At 46.0% G+C, this 19,682-nt stretch overlaps 1 protein-coding gene across 2 annotated transcripts in view; it reads right to left on the bottom strand.

The window, feature by feature from the left end:
* Positions 1-634: 634 nt before the first annotated feature.
* The window catches only part of LOC124126298 (broad substrate specificity ATP-binding cassette transporter ABCG2-like), a 46,951-nt gene continuing 27,903 nt past the window's right edge, over positions 635-19,682 (bottom strand). For both annotated transcript variants that reach the window (XM_046489691.2, XM_046489690.2), the window contains exons 9-18: positions 19,102-19,165; positions 17,984-18,092; positions 17,776-17,841; positions 17,103-17,188; positions 9,655-9,744; positions 9,115-9,239; positions 5,174-5,328; positions 3,896-3,985; positions 1,538-1,599; positions 635-1,075 (exon numbers count right to left, since the gene is read on the bottom strand). In XM_046489691.2, coding sequence (XP_046345647.1) covers positions 925-1,075; positions 1,538-1,599; positions 3,896-3,985; positions 5,174-5,328; positions 9,115-9,239; positions 9,655-9,744; positions 17,103-17,188; positions 17,776-17,841; positions 17,984-18,092; positions 19,102-19,165 — 998 coding nt within the window. In that variant the 3' untranslated portion in view covers positions 635-924. The remainder of the gene's footprint in view (positions 1,076-1,537; positions 1,600-3,895; positions 3,986-5,173; positions 5,329-9,114; positions 9,240-9,654; positions 9,745-17,102; positions 17,189-17,775; positions 17,842-17,983; positions 18,093-19,101; positions 19,166-19,682) is intronic.

Below are 19,682 nucleotides of genomic sequence, written 5' to 3'. Positions count from 1 at the left end.
AAAAATATATGCATGAAAAATCTTTGTCACAGCTCGTAACCTAGCACGATACATTCGCGAAGTTCCATATTTTTAATATATATCGTGATTTCCTGCTTAAAACGTTCAGAATAACACGATTTAACAAAAAATCTTTCGCTAACTTCTGAAATTTATCAAACACGAGCTTTGTATCACAGCTTGATTGGCTGCCTGAGGTCACGTGCTCAAAATTGACCAATCACGAAACTTGTAGCAGATTTCGGCAAGAAAGCGTCATTAGAAACAAATTTTAATCCAATGAAATCGCTTGTTATAACTACGGGGAAAAAACAGGCGATGTTACGAAAGCGCGATTACGAAATGAATGACCGCCGTGTTGTGACAGCAACTACATGTGTGTGACAGTTTAGCCTTAAATTGGATTGCCCACTAATTAAGAATATAAACTTCACTTGTGGTTCTCTTTTATTGCATGCATGCGCTTCTAAGATCAAAGGATGTATAGTGTGAAAAGTTAACTAGTAGAACAATCGTATTTCCGGGACCTGCCGCGGATGTTTTCAAACAGATTATTAGAACTCCATTCAGCGATAAACCGTTGATTATGCAATGAGAAGCGTTATGTGCAAATAAACAACGAACAACAATACAATCATGTCTGTGTAAAACTCTCAGTATTAAAAGTGTACATAAATTTTGGGGGCCATGCGTTACCGCGCGTAATAACCGAAGTAGCGCTTTATCGAAGAGCGCAATAGCGAGCGATCACTGTATACATATCTGTAAAGGATTACCACATTCTTGCCTTTGTACTTGACCACTTATCCCTGAAATCAAAACATGAATGAGGATTGAGTGTATCCTCACATGACAAGTGGAGCTCTAGTTTCCACTGCCACAAAGTCCACTTACACCGACAAGTCACTCATACCGGGGGCTGTATTATTTGAGCTTCTTGAGGCGACGCAACTGTACATATGACAGGAGTAGAAAAATGAGGGAGAAAGCTCCCAGTGCCACCTGGGGTACCCACAAGTCCCATGTTGTCTCGTAGGCGATACCTTGACTCTGGAGATAGTCGTCCCCTCTTGTGCTAAAAGTAGATACACATTCATTGGTTGACGAATATGATTCATGAATGTTTGGTAGGACTATGTATATGGTGTATTTCATCAAGTAAAGAAAGCCGTGAACACACTACATATAATAATATGACGTGAGACTGGGTGATTCATAGTGAGGTGACTTGGGTGAATGTAATAGTTATATATTACGCATGGCCTTATGCAAAACAACATAAGAGTTAATGTTCATATATCAACCATTGAAAGCGGGTGACAAATCAAGCCTCAATCACTTGGCTACTACACTTGTTACAGGAGCTGGTTTCAAGTGGGGAACCTACAGATGGGAGACTATAAGTACACAATCATGAACAGCATATACAGATTAACAGGAAGTCTGTACCAATAATTGCTGATCAAGAATCAGTACTGTTCATACTAACGGGGTCTTAGCTGTAGGAAAGAGTTGACATGTAAAGCAATACACTCACCAAGTACCATTTGACCCAGCGTCACAGTAAACCTCACCGGCGAGTTCATTGATGCTGAGAGCCTGGAACACACACGCGCACAAAGTGACAATCAACTAAACATCATTCAGCAGTCTCGCCACAGGTCGGGGGACACACACACACAAAGTGACAATCAGCTAAACATCATACAGCAGTCTCGCCACAGGTCGGGGGACACACACACACAAAGTGACAATCAACTAGACATCATTCAGCAGTCTTGCCACAGGTCGGGGGACACACACACACAAAGTGACAATCAACTAAACATCATTCAGCAGTCTTGCCACAGGTCGGGGGACACACACACACAAAGTGACAATCAACTAAACATCATTAAGCAGTCTCGCCACAGGTCGGGGAACACACACACACAAAGTGACAATCAACTAGACATCATTAAGCAGTCTCGCCACAGGTCGGGGGACACACACACACAAAGTGACAATCATCTAAACATCATTAAGCAGTCTCGCCACAGGTCGGGGGACACACACACACAAATTGACAATCAACTAAACATCATTAAGCAGTCTTGCCACAGGTCGGGGAACACACACACACAAAGTGACAATCAACTAGACATCATTAAGCAGTCTTGCCACAGGTCGGGGGACACACACACACAGTGACAATCAACTAAACATCATTCAGCAGTCTCGCCACAGGTCGGGGGACACACACACAAAGTGACAATCAACTAAACATCATTCAGCAGTCTCGCCACAGGTCGGGGGACACACACACACAACGTGACAATCAGCTAAACATCATTAAGCAGTCTCGCCACAGGTCGGGGGACACACACTCACAAAGTGACAATCAGCTGAACATCATTCAGCAGTCTCGCCACAGGTCGGGGGACACACACCCACAAAGTGACAATCAACTAGACATCATTAAGCAGTCTCGCCACAGGTCGGGGGACACACATACACAAAGTGACAATCAACTAAACATCATTCAGCAGTCTTGCCACAGGTCGGGGGACACACACACACACAAAGTGACAATCAACTAAACATCATTCAGCAGTCTTGCCACAGGTCGGGGGACACACACACACAAAGTGACAATCAACTAAACATCATTCAGCAGTCTTGCCACAGGTCGGGGGACACACACACACAAAGTGACAATCAACTAAACATCATTCAGCAGTCTCGCCACAGGTCGGGGGACACACACACACAAAGTGACAATCAACTAAACATCATTCAGCAGTCTCGCCACAGGTCGGGGGACACACACACACAAAGTGACAATCAACTTAACATCATTCAGCAGTCTCGCCACAGGTCAGGGGACACACACCAAAAAAAAGTGACAATCAACTTAACATCATTCAGCAGTCTCACCACAGGTCGGGGGACACACACACACAAAGTGACAATCAACTTAACATCATTCAGCAGTCTCGCCACAGGTCGGGGGACACACACACACAAAGTGACAATCAACTAAACATCATTCAGCAGTCTTGCCACAGGTCGGGGGACACACTCACACAAAGTGACAATCAACTAAACATCATTCAGCAGTCTTGCCACAGGTCGGGGGACACACACACACAAAGTGACAATCAACTAAACATCATTCAGCAGTCTTGCCACAGGTCGGGGGACACACACACATAAAGTGACAATCAACTAAACATCATTCAGCAGTCTTGCCACAGGTCGGGGGACACACACACACAAAGTGACAATCAACTAAACATCATTCAGCAGTCTTGCCACAGGTCGGGGGACACACACACACAAAGTGACAATCAACTAAACATCATTCAGCAGTCTTGCCACAGGTCGGGGGACACACACACACACAGTGACAATCAACTAAACATCATTCAGCAGTCTCGCCACAGGTCGGGGGACACACACACACAAAGTGACAATCAACTTAACATCATTCAGCAGTCTCGCCACAGGTCGGGGGACACACACCAAAAAAAAGTGACAATCAACTAAACATCATTCAGCAGTCTTGCCACAGGTCGGGGGACACACACACACAAAGTGACAATCAACTAAACATCATTCAGCAGTCTCGCCACAGGTCGGGGGACACACACACACAAAGTGACAATCAACTAAACATCATTAAGCAGTCTCGCCACAGGTCGGGGAACACACACACACAAAGTGACAATCAACTAGACATCATTCAGCAGTCTCGCCACAGGTCGGGGAACACACACACACAAAGTGACAATCAACTAAACATCATTCAGCAGTCTCGCCACAGGTCGGGGAACACACACACACAAAGTGACAATCAACTAGACATCATTTTTATCATTGCCTTTCAATACAACATATACTAGATAAGACTTACATCCAGACTGTATCTGAAGATACTGAACCACTTCAGCCATTGAAGCCACTCAACGATGGAGGTAATTTTCACCAACAGTCCGCTGAACAACTGAAACAAAACAGGCAGTTTCAAGAGTTGCTGGATAACTGAAACAAAACACAGGCAGTTTCAAGAGTTGCTGGACAACTGAAACAAAACACAGGCAGTTTCAAGAGTTGCTGGACAACTGAAACAAAACACAGGCAGTTTCAAGAGTTGCTGGACAATTGAAACACTGTCAGTTAGTTACTGGCATACTTAATTAGGAGATAAACATACTGTGTTTTCAATGTAGAGCTAGGTTACCTGTAGATTTAACCCCGCTAAATTGAATTTGGAACCGAACACGCAGCGTTAGGTTTCAAATGTTAAATTTAGCGCGGTTTAATCTACAGGTAACCTAGCTCTACATTGAAAACACAGTATGTTTATCTCCATTCTACCATGACTAAATAAAACGTGAACTCTTTGGTGTTAGCAAATATACTGAGTGAAGCGGCATGGGTTGAGTTCAGTGTTTTGAGTAGGTTATCGAATTAATCTGAATAACGGAATCACCGAACAAATTATGGTGCTGTATATAATCAAGCAGTTTGTTTACACCGTAATACTTCACTCTAACATATGACAGGCATTGAAAGCATATAAGCACGGCAACTTGGTAAGCTAACATGAGGTGGGCATCCGTAAAGAAAACAAAGCAAGCTTTGCAAGGCTTTCGCTCTACATCGCAAGTCACCATTTCGCTCATTGTGACGCAAAAGATATGACGTTGTATATAGAAAAGCGCCAAAATTCCAAGCTCTCTGTTGTCTCCAAAACATAAATACATTCCTTTTGTTGATTTCTGTCGTGTTTTTCTGCACGAAATGTATTGCCACACATCCTTTGAATATTGTAGTAACCGCATCTGTGCATTTTGTAACCTGTAATTGTAGATATAATTATCTAAATATGCCTACCGATAATGACTGAAAATGGTACTATTCTATGAATATTAGCTTCCGTGATGATGCGGCTGTCAAATCAGCTGTTTCAATCAGAGGGGGTTTATTATGATTTGTGATTGACCAATCAGAATCGAGTAAATTCCAAATTCATGGTAGAATAAGTCACAATTGGCTCCAACAGCAGAACTGCAGGAAGACATTCTAACCTGTGCAGTGTCCCAATACATTGTACATAGCAGTCAACAGTAGCCAGGGAGGGTTACATGTCCCCAGTTGTCGTCAAGTCTTGGAAACAATGGGAACTCACCATCATGAACACGTAGCACAGAGCAATGAGGAGGTTGGCGATGGCGAAGATGCGAACGCTGGCACTGATAGCAAATGCTAATCCTGAGGCTGCCAGTGATGTCAAAAATAGGTCCAGCAAAAAGTAGAAGAAATAGCCAGCTGCATTTCTTAGGCCTGCAAAGTATGGAGAGGACTTTCATTATACCTGTGTAGTGGGTGTCTGGTGAGTGACAAAGTATGAAGTGGACCTGTGACAACACCTGTGTGGTGGGTGTCCTGTCATAACACCTGTGTACTGGGTGTCCTGTCATACCACCTGTGTAGTGGGTGTCCTGTCACACCTGTGTACTGGGTGTCCTGTCATAACACCTGTGTACTTGGTGTTCTGTCACACCTGTGAGGTGGGTGTCCTTTCACAACACCTGTGTACTGGGTGTCCTGTCAAACCACCTGTGTACTGGGTGTCCTGTCACACCTGTGTACTGGGTGTCCTGTCATACCACCTGTGTACTGGGTGTCCTGTCACACCACCTGTGTACTGGGTGTCCTGTCATACCTGTGTACTGGGTGTCCTGTCACACCACCTGTGTACTGGGTGTCCTGTCATACCACCTGTGTACTGGGTGTCCTGTCACACCACCTGTGTAGTGGGTGTCCTGTCACACCTGTGTACTGGGTGTCCTGTCACACCTGTGTACTGGGTGTCCTGTCACACCACCTGTGTAGTGGGTGTCCTGTCATACCTGTGTACTGGGTGTCCTGTCACACCACCTGTGTACTGGGTGTCCTGTCACACCACCTGTGTACTGGGTGTCCTGTCATAACACCTGTGTACATGGGTGTCCTGTCATGACACCTGTTCAGTGGGTGTCCTGTCACAACACCCGTGTACTGGGTGTTCTGTCATAACACCTGTTCAGTGGGTGTCCTGTCATAACAGCTGTGTACTGGGTGTCCTGTCATAACAACTGTGTACTGGGTGTTCTGTCACACCTGTGTAGTAGGTGTCCTGTCACAATACCTGCGTACTGGGTGTCCTGTCACACCTGAGTGGTAGGTGTCCTGTCATAACACCTGTGTACTGGGTGTCCTGTCATAACAGCTGTGTAGTGGGTGTCCTGTCATACCACCTGTGCAGTGGGTGTCCTGTCACACCTGTGTACTGGGTGTCCTGTCACACCACCTGTGTAGTGGGTGTCCTGTCACACCTGTGTACTGGGTGTCCTGTCACACCACCTGTGTACTGGGTGTCCTGTCACACCACCTGTGTAGTGGGTGTCCTGTCACACCTGTGTACTGGGTGTCCTGTCATACCACCTGTGTACTGGGTGTCCTGTCATACCACCTGTGTACTGGGTGTCCTGTCACACCACCTGTGTACTGGGTGTCCTGTCACACCACCTGTGTACTGAGTGTCCTGTCACACCACCTGTGCAGTGGGTGTCCTGTCACACCTGTGTACTGGGTGTCCTTTCACACCACCTGTGTACTGGGTGTCCTGTCACACCTGTGTACTGGTTGTCCTGTCACACCACCTGTGTACTGGGTGTCCTGTCACACCACCTGTGAGGTGGGTGTCCTGTCATAACACCTGTGTACTGGGTGTCCTGTCATACCACCTGTGTACTGGGTGTCCTGTCATAACACCTGTGTACTGGGTGTCCTGTCACACCACCTGTGTACTGGGTGTCCTGTCACACCACCTGTGCAGTGGGTGTCCTGTCACACCTGTGTAGTGGGTGTCCTGTCACACCTGTGTATTGGGTGTCCTGTCACACCACCTGTGTACTGGGTGTCCTGTCACACCACCTGTGTACTGGGTGTCCTGTCACACCACCTGTGTACTGGGTGTCCTGTCACACCACCTGTGTACTGGGTGTCCTGTCATAATACCTGTGTACTGGGTGTCCTGTCACACCACCTGTGTACTGGGTGTCCTGTCATAATACCTGTGTAGTGGATGTTCTGTCATGACACCTGTGTACTGGGTGTCTTGTCATACCACCTGTGTAGTGGGTGTCCTGTCATAACACCTGTGTAGTGGTCGTCCTGTCATAACACCTGTGTAGTGGTCGTCCTGTCATAACACCTGTGTAGTGGTCGTCCTGTCATAACACCTGTGTAGTAGGTGTCCTGTCATAACACCTGTGTAGTGGTCGTCCTGTCATAACACCTGTGTAGTGGTCGTCCTGTCACACCTGTGTGGTGGGTGTTCTGTCACACCTGTGTAGTAGGTGTCCTGTCATAACACCTGTGTAGTGGTCGTCCTGTCATAACACCTGTGTAGTGGTCGTCCTGTCATAACAACTGGGTAGCGGTCGTCCTGTCACACCTGTGTGGTGGGTGTTCTGTCACACCTGTGTACTGGGTGTCCTGTCACACCACCTGTGTACTGGGTGTCCTGTCACACCACCTGTGTAGTGGGTGTCCTGTCACACCTGTGTACTGGGTGTCCTGTCATACCACCTGTGTACTGGGTGTCCTGTCATACCACCTGTGTACTGGGTGTCCTGTCACACCACCTGTGTACTGGGTGTCCTGTCACACCACCTGTGTACTGGGTGTCCTGTCACACCACCTGTGCAGTGGGTGTCCTGTCACACCTGTGTAGTGGGTGTCCTGTCACACCACCTGTGTACTGGGTGTCCTGTCACACCACCTGTGAGGTGGGTGTCCTGTCATAACACCTGTGTACTGGGTGTCCTGTCATACCACCTGTGTACTGGGTGTCCTGTCATAACACCTGTGTACTGGGTGTCCTGTCACACCACCTGTGTACTGGGTGTCCTGTCACACCACCTGTGCAGTGGGTGTCCTGTCACACCTGTGTAGTGGGTGTCCTGTCACACCTGTGTATTGGGTGTCCTGTCACACCACCTGTGTACTGGGTGTCCTGTCACACCACCTGTGTAGTGGGTGTCCTGTCACACCTGTGTACTGGGTGTCCTGTCATAATACCTGTGTACTGGGTGTCCTGTCACACCACCTGTGTACTGGGTGTCCTGTCACACCACCTGTGTACTGGGTGTCCTGTCACACCACCTGTGTACTGGGTGTCCTGTCATAATACCTGTGTACTGGGTGTCCTGTCACACCACCTGTGTACTGGGTGTCCTGTCATAATACCTGTGTAGTGGATGTTCTGTCATGACACCTGTGTAGTGGATGTTCTGTCATGACACCTGTGTACTGGGTGTCTTGTCATACCACCTGTGTAGTGGGTGTCCTGTCATAACACCTGTGTAGTGGTCGTCCTGTCATAACACCTGTGTAGTGGTCGTCCTGTCATAACACCTGTGTAGTAGGTGTCCTGTCATAACACCTGTGTAGTGGTCGTCCTGTCATAACACCTGTGTAGTGGTCGTCCTGTCACACCTGTGTGGTGGGTGTTCTGTCACACCTGTGTAGTAGGTGTCCTGTCATAACACCTGTGTAGTGGTCGTCCTGTCATAACACCTGTGTAGTGGTCGTCCTGTCATAACACCTGTGTAGTGGTCGTCCTGTCATAACAACTGTGTAGCGGTCGTCCTGTCACACCTGTGTGGTGGGTGTTCTGTCACACCTGTGTACTGGGTGTCCTGTCAAGTAGAGACCTTAAGGAATATTTTCACATGAAACATCAAAAGTAACTCGTTTACTTAATCCTGCAGCTCAATACTTTTTTGAGGTATTGTCTAAGGTCTAAAACAGTACCTGTGTTACCATGTTTTTGTCATTCAATTTCAATCACAACTCACCAATATCTTCTTTATTTGTTGTCAAATGTTTGTTCTATCCGATGACATTGATATCTCCCAGCTCCTGTGGTCAGTCATGCCATGATTTTTGCCATTTGTCATGGTTCAGAAAAAGGGGTGTGCTTAACTTTTTTCTTTGTGTATATATATAGTTTGTTTCCTACATTAGAATAAACAAAGCAGAAACAGACAGGGGTCCATGTGAGAAGATGTATGTACATACCTATCATCCAGTACACAATGGCGGAGAAAGCAGCCACTGGCACCAGCCTCATGGGAATGACATCACAGAAGACTTTAGCCAGGAAGTAGGAGGACACCCGGTAGAAGCCACTTACGTTCTCATGCCTGCAGGGGCAGTGTTAGACTCACATTTAGACCCAGAAGTAACTTATCTTATTTAAAAGTATATATATCTGTAACAACATTATAATCCAAATGAAGCCCAAAACAATCCTTAATTTCTGAGGCATCTAGACTTGAGTTGGACTACTTTTTGATTCTTCTCTCTAGGGTCTGGGAGACAGCATAAGTAGTGCCAAACTATCAAACCTTTGATCTCTCCTTTACAGGAAAATTAAGTAATAGGGGGTTTAGTCTTTGTTTTTGAAACAGAAATGAACATGTAACCATGAACTTACTTACTTAAGGTGGGTGTCATCGGAACTGTCCTCGATGAACAACTTGTATAGTACAACCAGTATAATTATCAAGATTACTATTATAATTAGCATCATGGCAACAAAATATCTTTCAAGCTTACATGAAAATTGCTCTCTCTTTGATAAAAAGTTCTACTGCAGACAAGTTGCCAAACACTTGATTCATGATGATGAAGAAGAAGGCACCAACTCTGGAAGCAAAACAAATTGACCTGGTACAGACTAGCTCAATACACAAAATAGAAAACATACCCATTATTAAAACAGATGTATGAACTGTTTCTGATACTTCCTATCTTTTGAATGTCTAAAATATTTACAACTAAATTATCTGTTTTCACTTGCAGCCCATGTCATTTACTAGCAACCCATGTTATTCACTAGCAACCCATGTCATTCACTAGCAACCGATGTCATTTACTAGCAACCCATGTTATTCACTAGCAACCCATGTCATTCACTAGCAACCCATGTCATTTACTAGTATCCTATGTTATTCACTAGTAACCCATGTCATTTACTTGTGACCTATGTTATTCAATAGCAATCCATGTTATTTACTAGCAACCCATGTTATTCACTAGCAACCCATGTCATTTACTTGCGACCTATGTTATTCACTAGCAACCAATGTCATTTACTATTAACCCATGTTATTCAATAGCAATCCATGTTATTTACTAGCAACCCATGTTATTCACTAGCAACCCATGTTATTCACTAGCAACCAATGTTAATTACTAGCAACCCATGTTATTCACTAGCAACCCATGTTATTCACTAGCAACCCATGTTAATTACTAGCAACCCATGTTATTCACTAGCAACCCATGTTATTCACTAGCAACCCATGTTATTTCTGTATGACAAAACACAACTTCATGTGTTTATTTATGAATGAAATGTAATATAATTGTGCATGGAATAAGAACTTTGTCCCAGCACACTTCTATAATTTGAAATAATAAAAAAGTTTTAAAAAAGACATTTGTAATATCTAAGATGCAATTAATGTCATGCAACCTTGAACTCAAATGCACCCTAAATTTGTATATTATCATCTACTATTGATGTTCATGCATGTTCTTAAAAATAAACAAATTTGTAGAATTTTCCTGTTCGGAATATTCTATAAGCAATACGTTACCACTGTTATACCGAGGCTGTTGTCTCTCACAACTGCTGCTATAGCGAAATCTACCACAGAGATCTCAATTACCTCATGCAGCACGTGCGTAGCCACCTAGCTGCCATGTGACACCCTTCACTCTTGTCTCCTGCAAGAGCAAGTGCTCGGGGGACGGACGGGCGGGCAGCAGCCCAGTGGTAACGTATTACTTATAGAATATTCCGAACAGGAAAATTCTACAAATTACATTAAGTAATACGTTACCACTGTTATACTGAGGCTGACTACCACAGTAGGCGGTGGGGAGCACCTACAACCCGAATCCTGACTGCTAGCGTTCCTTCCGACCAGCCGAAGTAAACACCAAGGCGGAAGCACTCGATGCGCATGCACCTAGCTAGGCGTTACCCTATAGGAATACCAAAGCACTGTCAAGCGCATACCGTAAGGCTCAATCGTCATTGCCAAAATGATTGGTGACTCCAAACGGCCCCACTGGATAGGTATTTCATCGCCGCAGCGGATGAGAACACTGTATCCGCGTGAGCTAAATCTTAGATCAGGTTAAACAGTCGAAAAGAGGGAAATTAATTTCCTTCAGACCGTATATCCCAGAGCAAGCCTACTTAAAGTATGCATTAGGCGCGTGACCTAATTCCAGTATTCGTAAGCATGTATCGCAAGGTTTGAATACACGACAGACAATTAAATGCATAATTGTCAAAATACAAATAAGGACAAAACACAAAAAGCCGCCTCACCTGTGGTGTGAGTGCGCTGGTTTGCAGGACCCCCACTCCTGTACCCACGGCGTGGGAACATTGGAGACGACCCAGATTGACCACCGTGCAAGGACTGACGACTGCGGAGTTTGGAATTGCGCTGGACACACCCCCTAGATGACCGCTTGTGCCGCGATCAGCGGCCCAAGACGGTGCACCCCCTCCACGTCTTCATCAGAAACCTTTCTGAGGTAATGATTGGCAAAAACCGAGTCAGAACGCCAGTAACAACCTCGTAATATTCTGTGAACAGAGATATTCGAGTGTAGGGCAAATGTTGCCGCTAGCGCCCTGATCTCGTGCGGGTTTGACCCCGCTACCGGTAACCCCCGAGACCGGTACACCAGATTGATGACAGAACCAAGCCACAACGCAATCGAGTTGCGAGTTTTGTCAACCGTGCGATTAGGGTTACACGATATTAACAGACGGTCACGCCCTTGTCTACGTTCATTCGAAGCCTTAAGATAATACTTAAGGGCCCTAACCGGACACAGCGCTCTGTCCTCAGTATCAGCAGGATGTAAGATTTCTTTGAGTGATCTTACAGTGAATTCTCTCTCCGTTTGCCCGACTCTCTGATTCTTGGCGACGAAGCCCATGAGCAGGCCCAGGCGGACCGCTCCTTCGTCACCCCTATCGAATCGTACCTTGGCGACATCGAGTGCATGAATTTCGGATACACGTGCCGCCGTGGCAAAGGAGAGGAGAAATGCTGTTTTCCAAGTCACATGCCGGAACGAAGCACTATGCAAGGGTTCATACGGAGCTTCCGTAAGTGATTGCAAAACTAGGGAAAGATCCCAGGCCGGTGCCCGAAGGCGGCCCTTCTTAAGATCGTGCTGTTTGAAACCCTTGATAATACCCCGTATCACCGGCTCTTTGGAGAGACTGGTACCCATAGCAACGTCCCGTACCGTAGCAAAGGACGAGACATAGTTGGCAATGGAACCCCGGAGAGTTTCCGGGTCTCTCGCATTTGAGACATGAAACGAGCAATATCCTGCACAGATACCTTATCTGGCGAATGAATGTGATGTTTACAACACCACTTCGTGAAAATAACCCAACGTGCATTATACACCTTCTGAGTAGAATCACGATGCATACTAACGTATGCCCCAGACGCCCGGCGAGAAAAACCTTTACTCCTCAGACGCTCGGTGACAACAGCCATGCATGCAGATTGAACTGCCCTGTGTTTGGATGAAGCTGATGGGTGTGAGGGTGGATCAAGAGATCCGGTCTCACAGGCAGTGGAAGTGGGTACCACGATCTGTTCGGCCACATGGGCGCGATCAGTAACATTCGACAGCGAACTCCTCGGAGCCGGCTTAGAATGTGTGGTATCAACGCTGTCAGCGGGTAAACATAAGCGTCCAAGCCCGTCCAGTCTAACGCGAGAGCATCGTGATCGATGGCCCTCGGGTCCGGGACTGGTGATACAAACAACGGGAGTTGATTGTTGAACCGCGTTGCGAACAGGTCGACCATCGGACGACCCAAACGTTCGCACAGCCACTGAAACACTACAGGGTTCAGCATCCACTCTGTGGGGCTCGGATCCTGAGGCCTCGATAGAGCATCGGCCAGTACGTTCCGCACACCTGGGATGTGACGGGCGCGTATCTTGCACGGGACACTGTCCACCAGAGCGTAAAACTCGAACGTGAGATCGAGTAGCGAGTGACTGTGGGTTCCCCCCAGTTTGTTCACATAGGACACTACCGTCGTGTTGTCGGTCGCCAGCATGAGCCGGGCGTCGACGAGATGATGCTTCCAGTGATTGACTGCGTTGATCATTGCCTTGAACTCGAGACAATTGATGTGAAGACCTAGTTCGTCTACGCACCACAGCCCCGAGCTCACCTCCCCCTCTAGATGGGCGTCCCAGCCCACTAGAGAGGCGTCTGTATACAGGTTCAACGTGGCCCGGTAGGGCCGCATAGAGACTCCTGATAAGACATTGTAAGGGACCGTCCACCACTCCAGATGCGGTCGGAGCCGAACCGGGAGGGCGACGGTTGCACTGTTCACCTCCGTTGCTAACAACTGGATTAAAAACCGTTGCAGTGGGCGGAGTTGGAGAAGACCCCGTTCGGTGCAGTCCTGGGCTGATACAAGTAGCCCTAACAGCTGTTCCCAAAAGTGAACAGTCTGTTGCACCGCTAAGACTTTGGCAATCATCGCCTGAATCTTGTGCCACCGGTCTGGGGGGACAAATAGGCGATGAGACACCGTGTTGAACCGACCTCCGATGAACTGCAAGTTCCGAGAAGGGGTTAACTCGCTCTTAGGGAGATTGACAATCCACCCCAATTGCTCCAAGAGCCGACGTGCGAAAACGAGATGGCGTGACAGGGTGTCCGTCATTCGATTTGCTACTAGCGAGTCGCGAAGTACCGGACACCCCTCCGGTGGAGGAACCCCACTATGGGGGTGGTTAACTGGGTGAACAGCCAGGGAGCGGATGAAAGACCGAATGGGAGTACAACCCACTCGTAGTGCCTGCCTTGAAAGACAAACCTGAGATACTTGTGATGATCCGGGTGAATCGGAACATGCAGATAAGTTTCCTTCAGGTCGATCGAAGCTAGCCAGTCGGCCGGCATGATCAGTGCTTTCAGGTCCGTCAAGCTCAACATTCTGAACTTGGGCGGCTTGCGCAGGTAGAACTCGTTGAACGATTTCAAGTTGTGAATCATTCTGAGTTCGGCACTGTCCTTCTTGGGAACGAGAAATATCCTGGAGTAAAACCCCAGTGTTATTTCTGGTAGAGCTAACTCCCGAACTTCCCCTTCTCCACCAACCTGTCGATGGCATCGGCGAGGAAGGGAAGATCGGTTTCCAAATAGAAACCTGCCGACGGGGCAACGGTGAGCGGCGGAGCGGCACCCAGGCGCCTATGCAAGGACCCCACAAGATCCAGTGTGTGCCGAGAGGCCTCGGCAGACACAGCGGCCTGTTGTTCCTTCAGAACCCCAGGGATCTTGCTATTAAACAGGGTCCGAGCAGACCAAGGCTGCGAAAGGAGCACCTCCTGATTGGCAGCGTCCAACCCTGAAGCAACCAGATACGACTGGCGCCGAAGAAAATGGCACGTGCGGGAAACAAAGGCCGAAGCCCCGGCAACGTACTCCAGGGAAGCATTTAAACCGAGCAAGCAGTTGTAAATGCGCTGGTCTCGGTCCGTAGGAGAACCTTCGACCAGACTGGCCGCTGCAGCCAGGTATGTGTCTCCGTGAGACATTGCCAGCATGGAGTGTCGAGCGAGGGTGTCCAGCTGTTGCAAGGTACCTTGTGGTACCGTGGCAACCGGTGGGGCACGGACCCCCCAAACGCTCCACATGGGCTTCCGTGGAAGGACCAGCCTCGGGAAAGGCAAGGTCATGTACCGGGAAAAACCCTTTTCTCCACGACGGGGGAGGTAACGGGAGACCCCGACCGGAGGCAGCCGTGAAGGCCTTCTCCAAAGAAGGCTTAATCCCGCGCAGCAAGGTTGATGCCGGGAAAGCCTTGTCGGACGTCTCGTCGTACACCTCGGAGGAACCCACGGAACCGTGGATTCCCCGCGGTATCGGCAGGGGCTTTGGCATGTCCTCGAAGAGGTCATAAACCATGGCCACGCGGTCCTTAACCGATAGCTAAAGGAACGGTTCGGGGGAAGGACCGGTAACCACGGCAGCCGCCGCCGTACCGGCGGACCCCGCGGCCACCAAAGAGGCCGGGGACGAAACAGCCAGCAGCCGTATTGACAACAATGCGGCGACGGAATCCCCAGGGGTGGAGACGGACTGTACGTACAGCCGGTACCGCTCAAACTCCGCAGGCCCCAGACCTTCGCACAGGGTGCACCGGGTGTCCCCTCAAGGAACCCTGCACCGCGGGCAATGATCGTGGGGATCCCAGGACGACAAAAACTTTCTGCACACCCTGCAACTCCGAGGAGCAGGGTCAGAGGGGGTGGAGACTGGGGACATATCCATGTCAGACATTGTTTGTTTGCTATAAACAAAGAACAAAACATGGTTACAACGCACGCACCACAATGATTCACAAACGAGCATTTTCACAAGAAAATAAACGAGCAATGTGAACATATAACATACACATATAACTTTTATTAAAGAAATAAGTTATGTTAACCCCCAAAACATACAAGAACAGGGGAAACGTAAAACACAACGTGCATACGCGAACCCCGCAAGTATATAGAAAAAAGGCGGGAAAATTATAACCAAGCGTAGCTACCGCAACGCCCCATAATGGCACAGTTTATTAGAGAATAAACTATAATAAATATCACCAAATCTTCAAGGAACGCTTCAGCAGGAGGAATACACGTCTTGCTACGCAGGCGAAGGAGACAAGAGTGAAGGGTGTCACATGGCAGCTAGGTGGCTACGCACGTGCTGCATGAGGTAATTGAGATCTCTGTGGTAGATTTCGCTATAGCAGCAGTTGTGGGAGACAACAGCCTCGGTATAACAGTGGTAAGGTATTACTTAATGTAATATAGCATATCACATTTTGTTCATATTCGTACACTGCTTTATACTTAAATCAGCAATATTTCAGTCATATCACATCAGTGTGTGTGTGTGTGTGTGTTTGTGCGTGCGTGCGCTAATGCCAACTGCTCGTGCCCGCCCACTGACATACCATGCTACAGTTTATCACGAATACACAACTCTGACACAGTATACTGACTCAGAACCGACCAGTTCTTGTCTTAGCCCCTTTATGCTGAGCGCCAGGTAATGTAACAATAAGTACCATCTTTTCACGCCTTTTCGTATGACATGGCCGGGAATCAAACACCCGAACGTTTTGTTCTCTGGGAAGACGCTCTACCACTAGACCATGGAGGTGGTCTGTATGAAGAAGGCACTACGTAATACGACGTCAAGTCAATATGGGACACTTCACAAATAATAGCAAAATATTGTTATCAACCAGGCAATCAGCATGAAGCAATAACCATAATGATGAGTGAGAATTACTTAAAAATTCACCATTATTCGTGCCTCTATGGGCAATATTTAATATTTGTTTCCGACTATCAAAAAATCATTCTGCACCAGTCCTTTTTCTTTTTAAGAAAAATTCTGCTTCCTGGTGTGAAAACAAATCAACTTATTTTAATTAATCATTTATTAATTATGATATGTAAAGAATATAATTACATAGCCAATGTTTTTAACATTGATCTTCAGGGTCCACTGATGATCTTGTTGATTGAGCATGCAGTGAAGAAGCTAGATATGATTGGATGATACTGTGTAAGATTTCGATGTTATATAAATCTATGTCAGTAGTAAAAACTGAAATATATTTCACAATTTAGTTGTGTTTTTTTTAACATCATTACTTATGCTGACTGTGTCCACAGATATTTTCAAGCATGTGCGATTTGGAAGCTACTGCAGCTTAAATCCCAATGATTGTTTCGGCCCACTGAACTCAAGACTAGTTTAGCGTCTAGCTTTACACAAACAAAGGGGACATAGTTCTGTTATTCACAATCAAATCAATCCAATGCTTGAATCAAAGTCCACCTGTATTTACCATTAAACTGACAGGAAAGATTGATGGACAGCACACATTCCTATATCACCACTACTGTCTACTATCTCACCTGTTCTGAATCCCTCCTGTTGCGGTGTCTTCCACGTCATAGTAAATAGCACCAACAATGACAGCAAAGATTATCATTACGAACACCTGAAAACACAACAAGAATCATCAAGAGATGCCAAATAATTACCAAGAACTGCTGAGAAAAAACCCAAGCAGTTCCAAACTCTGCTTGACATCATGGGGATTGAAACATTTCAACATTCCTTAAGCTGGCACACTCCACCACTTAATTGACATTATGATAATATGCTTTCTTTACATGCAGGGGAATTATAAACATATATATATATCATTTAAACATAGGTGCCAGCTTGACGCGGAAGGAAAGCCGGAAGTGATACAGGGTCCTATTCCACAAAGGGATCTTAGTGCCAAGATGTCCGCAACTCCCATACTTTGACATAGGCTTATTGTGGTCATAGAGATAAGAACGCTTTGAGGACCGGCGCTGTTCTTGGATGGTTAACCTTTTGGGGAATTATGCTGACAACTTCAGGAACAGAATTAGGGTGAATCAGGATTTGAACCCATCACAGAATTGTGGCATGCCTACGGGACATAACTTGGGCAACTGGGCCACCTGTAGACACTATTTCATTTATGAAACAAGTTCAAGTTCTTAATGCACAAAAAATAAACTAAACTAACTAATATTGCTACCACTCATTCACCTGCAATATGGAGGTCTGGGGATTTCGAAGGATGTTTCTTATTGTCCTCCCTGAGACAACCCTCAGCTGAAATAGAAGGATGAATTTCTATTACTATTTCTTACTTCATCAGTTATTTGCAACGTCATATTCAGAAAATAAATTCCACAGGAATCCAAGCATTAGTGAAGTTAACCTGTACAGGGTTAATAGGCTTTGTACTATCTACCTGAGTGAGGAAGGAAGTGGTGTAGGGCACTCGTGGCATCCGAACAACTGTACCATTCTCCTCATCCTTCCTGTACTTGTCATAGATCACCATCACTTCATTCATCAGTCTGCAATGAAGGATGTTCCAAGTAGTTCCTTTGAACCTTACTTGTACATGCAAGTCGCTGAACCATGTTTGTGTACATAAGATGGAGAAAGTGTGTCCCCCTGGAGTGTCTGCTCTACAATCACTATCAGTGAGCAAGTGACTTGTGCAGGGTCGATTAACTGGTCAGCACTATTTGTGCAACACGAAGACTGCAGGGTGGCACGACACACCAACAGCTTACTACTGAGTGGCCATTGTGTCCAGCTGATCTCCAGCTGTGTTACGGCATACTTGAGACCAACATCCATCGCCACTGCATGATGACAACCAAACCTGGGTACTTCATCCAGTTTTCTTGCCTCATACTATCTCAATAGTTAACTCGGGACAGGTTCTATTTCTGAATCCTGATTGAGTCTTGCATGCTGCTGACACAGACTGACACCTGTGTGGACAATGATCAATGGGTTACACTCAGTGACTTTCAGTGGGGTGATATTTCATGCTTTCTGATACTTTGTGCAACCCATGCTTGCCGTAAAAGGCGACTGTGCTTGTCGTAACAGGCGACTAACAGGATCGGGTGGTTATGCTCCTGACTTGGATGATGCATGTCATCGTATCCCAACTGCATGGATCTATGCTCATGATATCAATCACAGGACACTCAGAAAGCAGCTTTCTTAAGCTTTGCGGACCCAGTTTCAAACTTGTGATTTCCATTCCACACTTTGCTCTTTAAAAATATTTTGTATAAGTCATACAGTCCATAAACAGTTGTTTTGTGTTAAACTTTAGAGTTTACATGATTAGAAAACATATTCCCCCAACCATGTAACATCACAATATGAATATTTATTTGCTTATTTTTTTTATTACGTGTTTGAATCGTTATTTATTGTGTAGTTGTCCGATTTTCGATCACGAATGTTGATACTACTTAATTTCGTTTATCCGACATACTCGTTAATCTGACATAATCATATGTAACCATCAATTTGGGATTAACGGGACTTGACTGTACTTACTTTTGATGCCACCGTGACTCTTTGAATCTCTGTACAAGATTTTCTTGGAGATTCTTGCTTACATCTGAAAACATAACATTCAAGAATACAAAAAGTCTTCCTAGAAAAGTGATTTAAATCATTGTAAGCAATACTGAATGATATGCAACAAAGTGACAGTGACTTGAATGTGCAATTGTACAGGAACTGTCAAATGAAACAGAAAGGGGAGATAACTCTGTATTGACAGATTCACAATTGTGTATGAAAAAAAGTTCCTTTTCAGCTTCGAAAAACTGCTACAGAACAAAATCACTTTTTATTACAATGAAACATGTATTTCACAAGGGTCAATACTTGTTTGATATGAGTCTAAATATGTCTAGCCTACTAAAATACTAAACATATTGAATATATTTTCCATGTACATGTATATCTAGGCTGCCATCCTGTTCTTTTTCACAAACTGCACATACTGAACTCTTTATCAGATAAGTAAACTTTAACAAAGATGTTTTAATACTCTGGCTTTAAGTTAGCTTCAACTATCATTATCAAGTACCATGATCAGTTTCTTGGGATCTAGACAAGCTCAGGCTCTT

This window comes from Haliotis rufescens, unplaced genomic scaffold (genome assembly GCF_023055435.1).
Source record: "Haliotis rufescens isolate VD_foot unplaced genomic scaffold, xgHalRufe1.0.p SCAF_11, whole genome shotgun sequence".
Taxonomy (NCBI): domain Eukaryota; kingdom Metazoa; phylum Mollusca; class Gastropoda; order Lepetellida; family Haliotidae; genus Haliotis; species Haliotis rufescens.
Note: the sequence above shows the minus strand (reverse complement) of the source record. Positions and strands in the feature narration are given on the sequence as shown.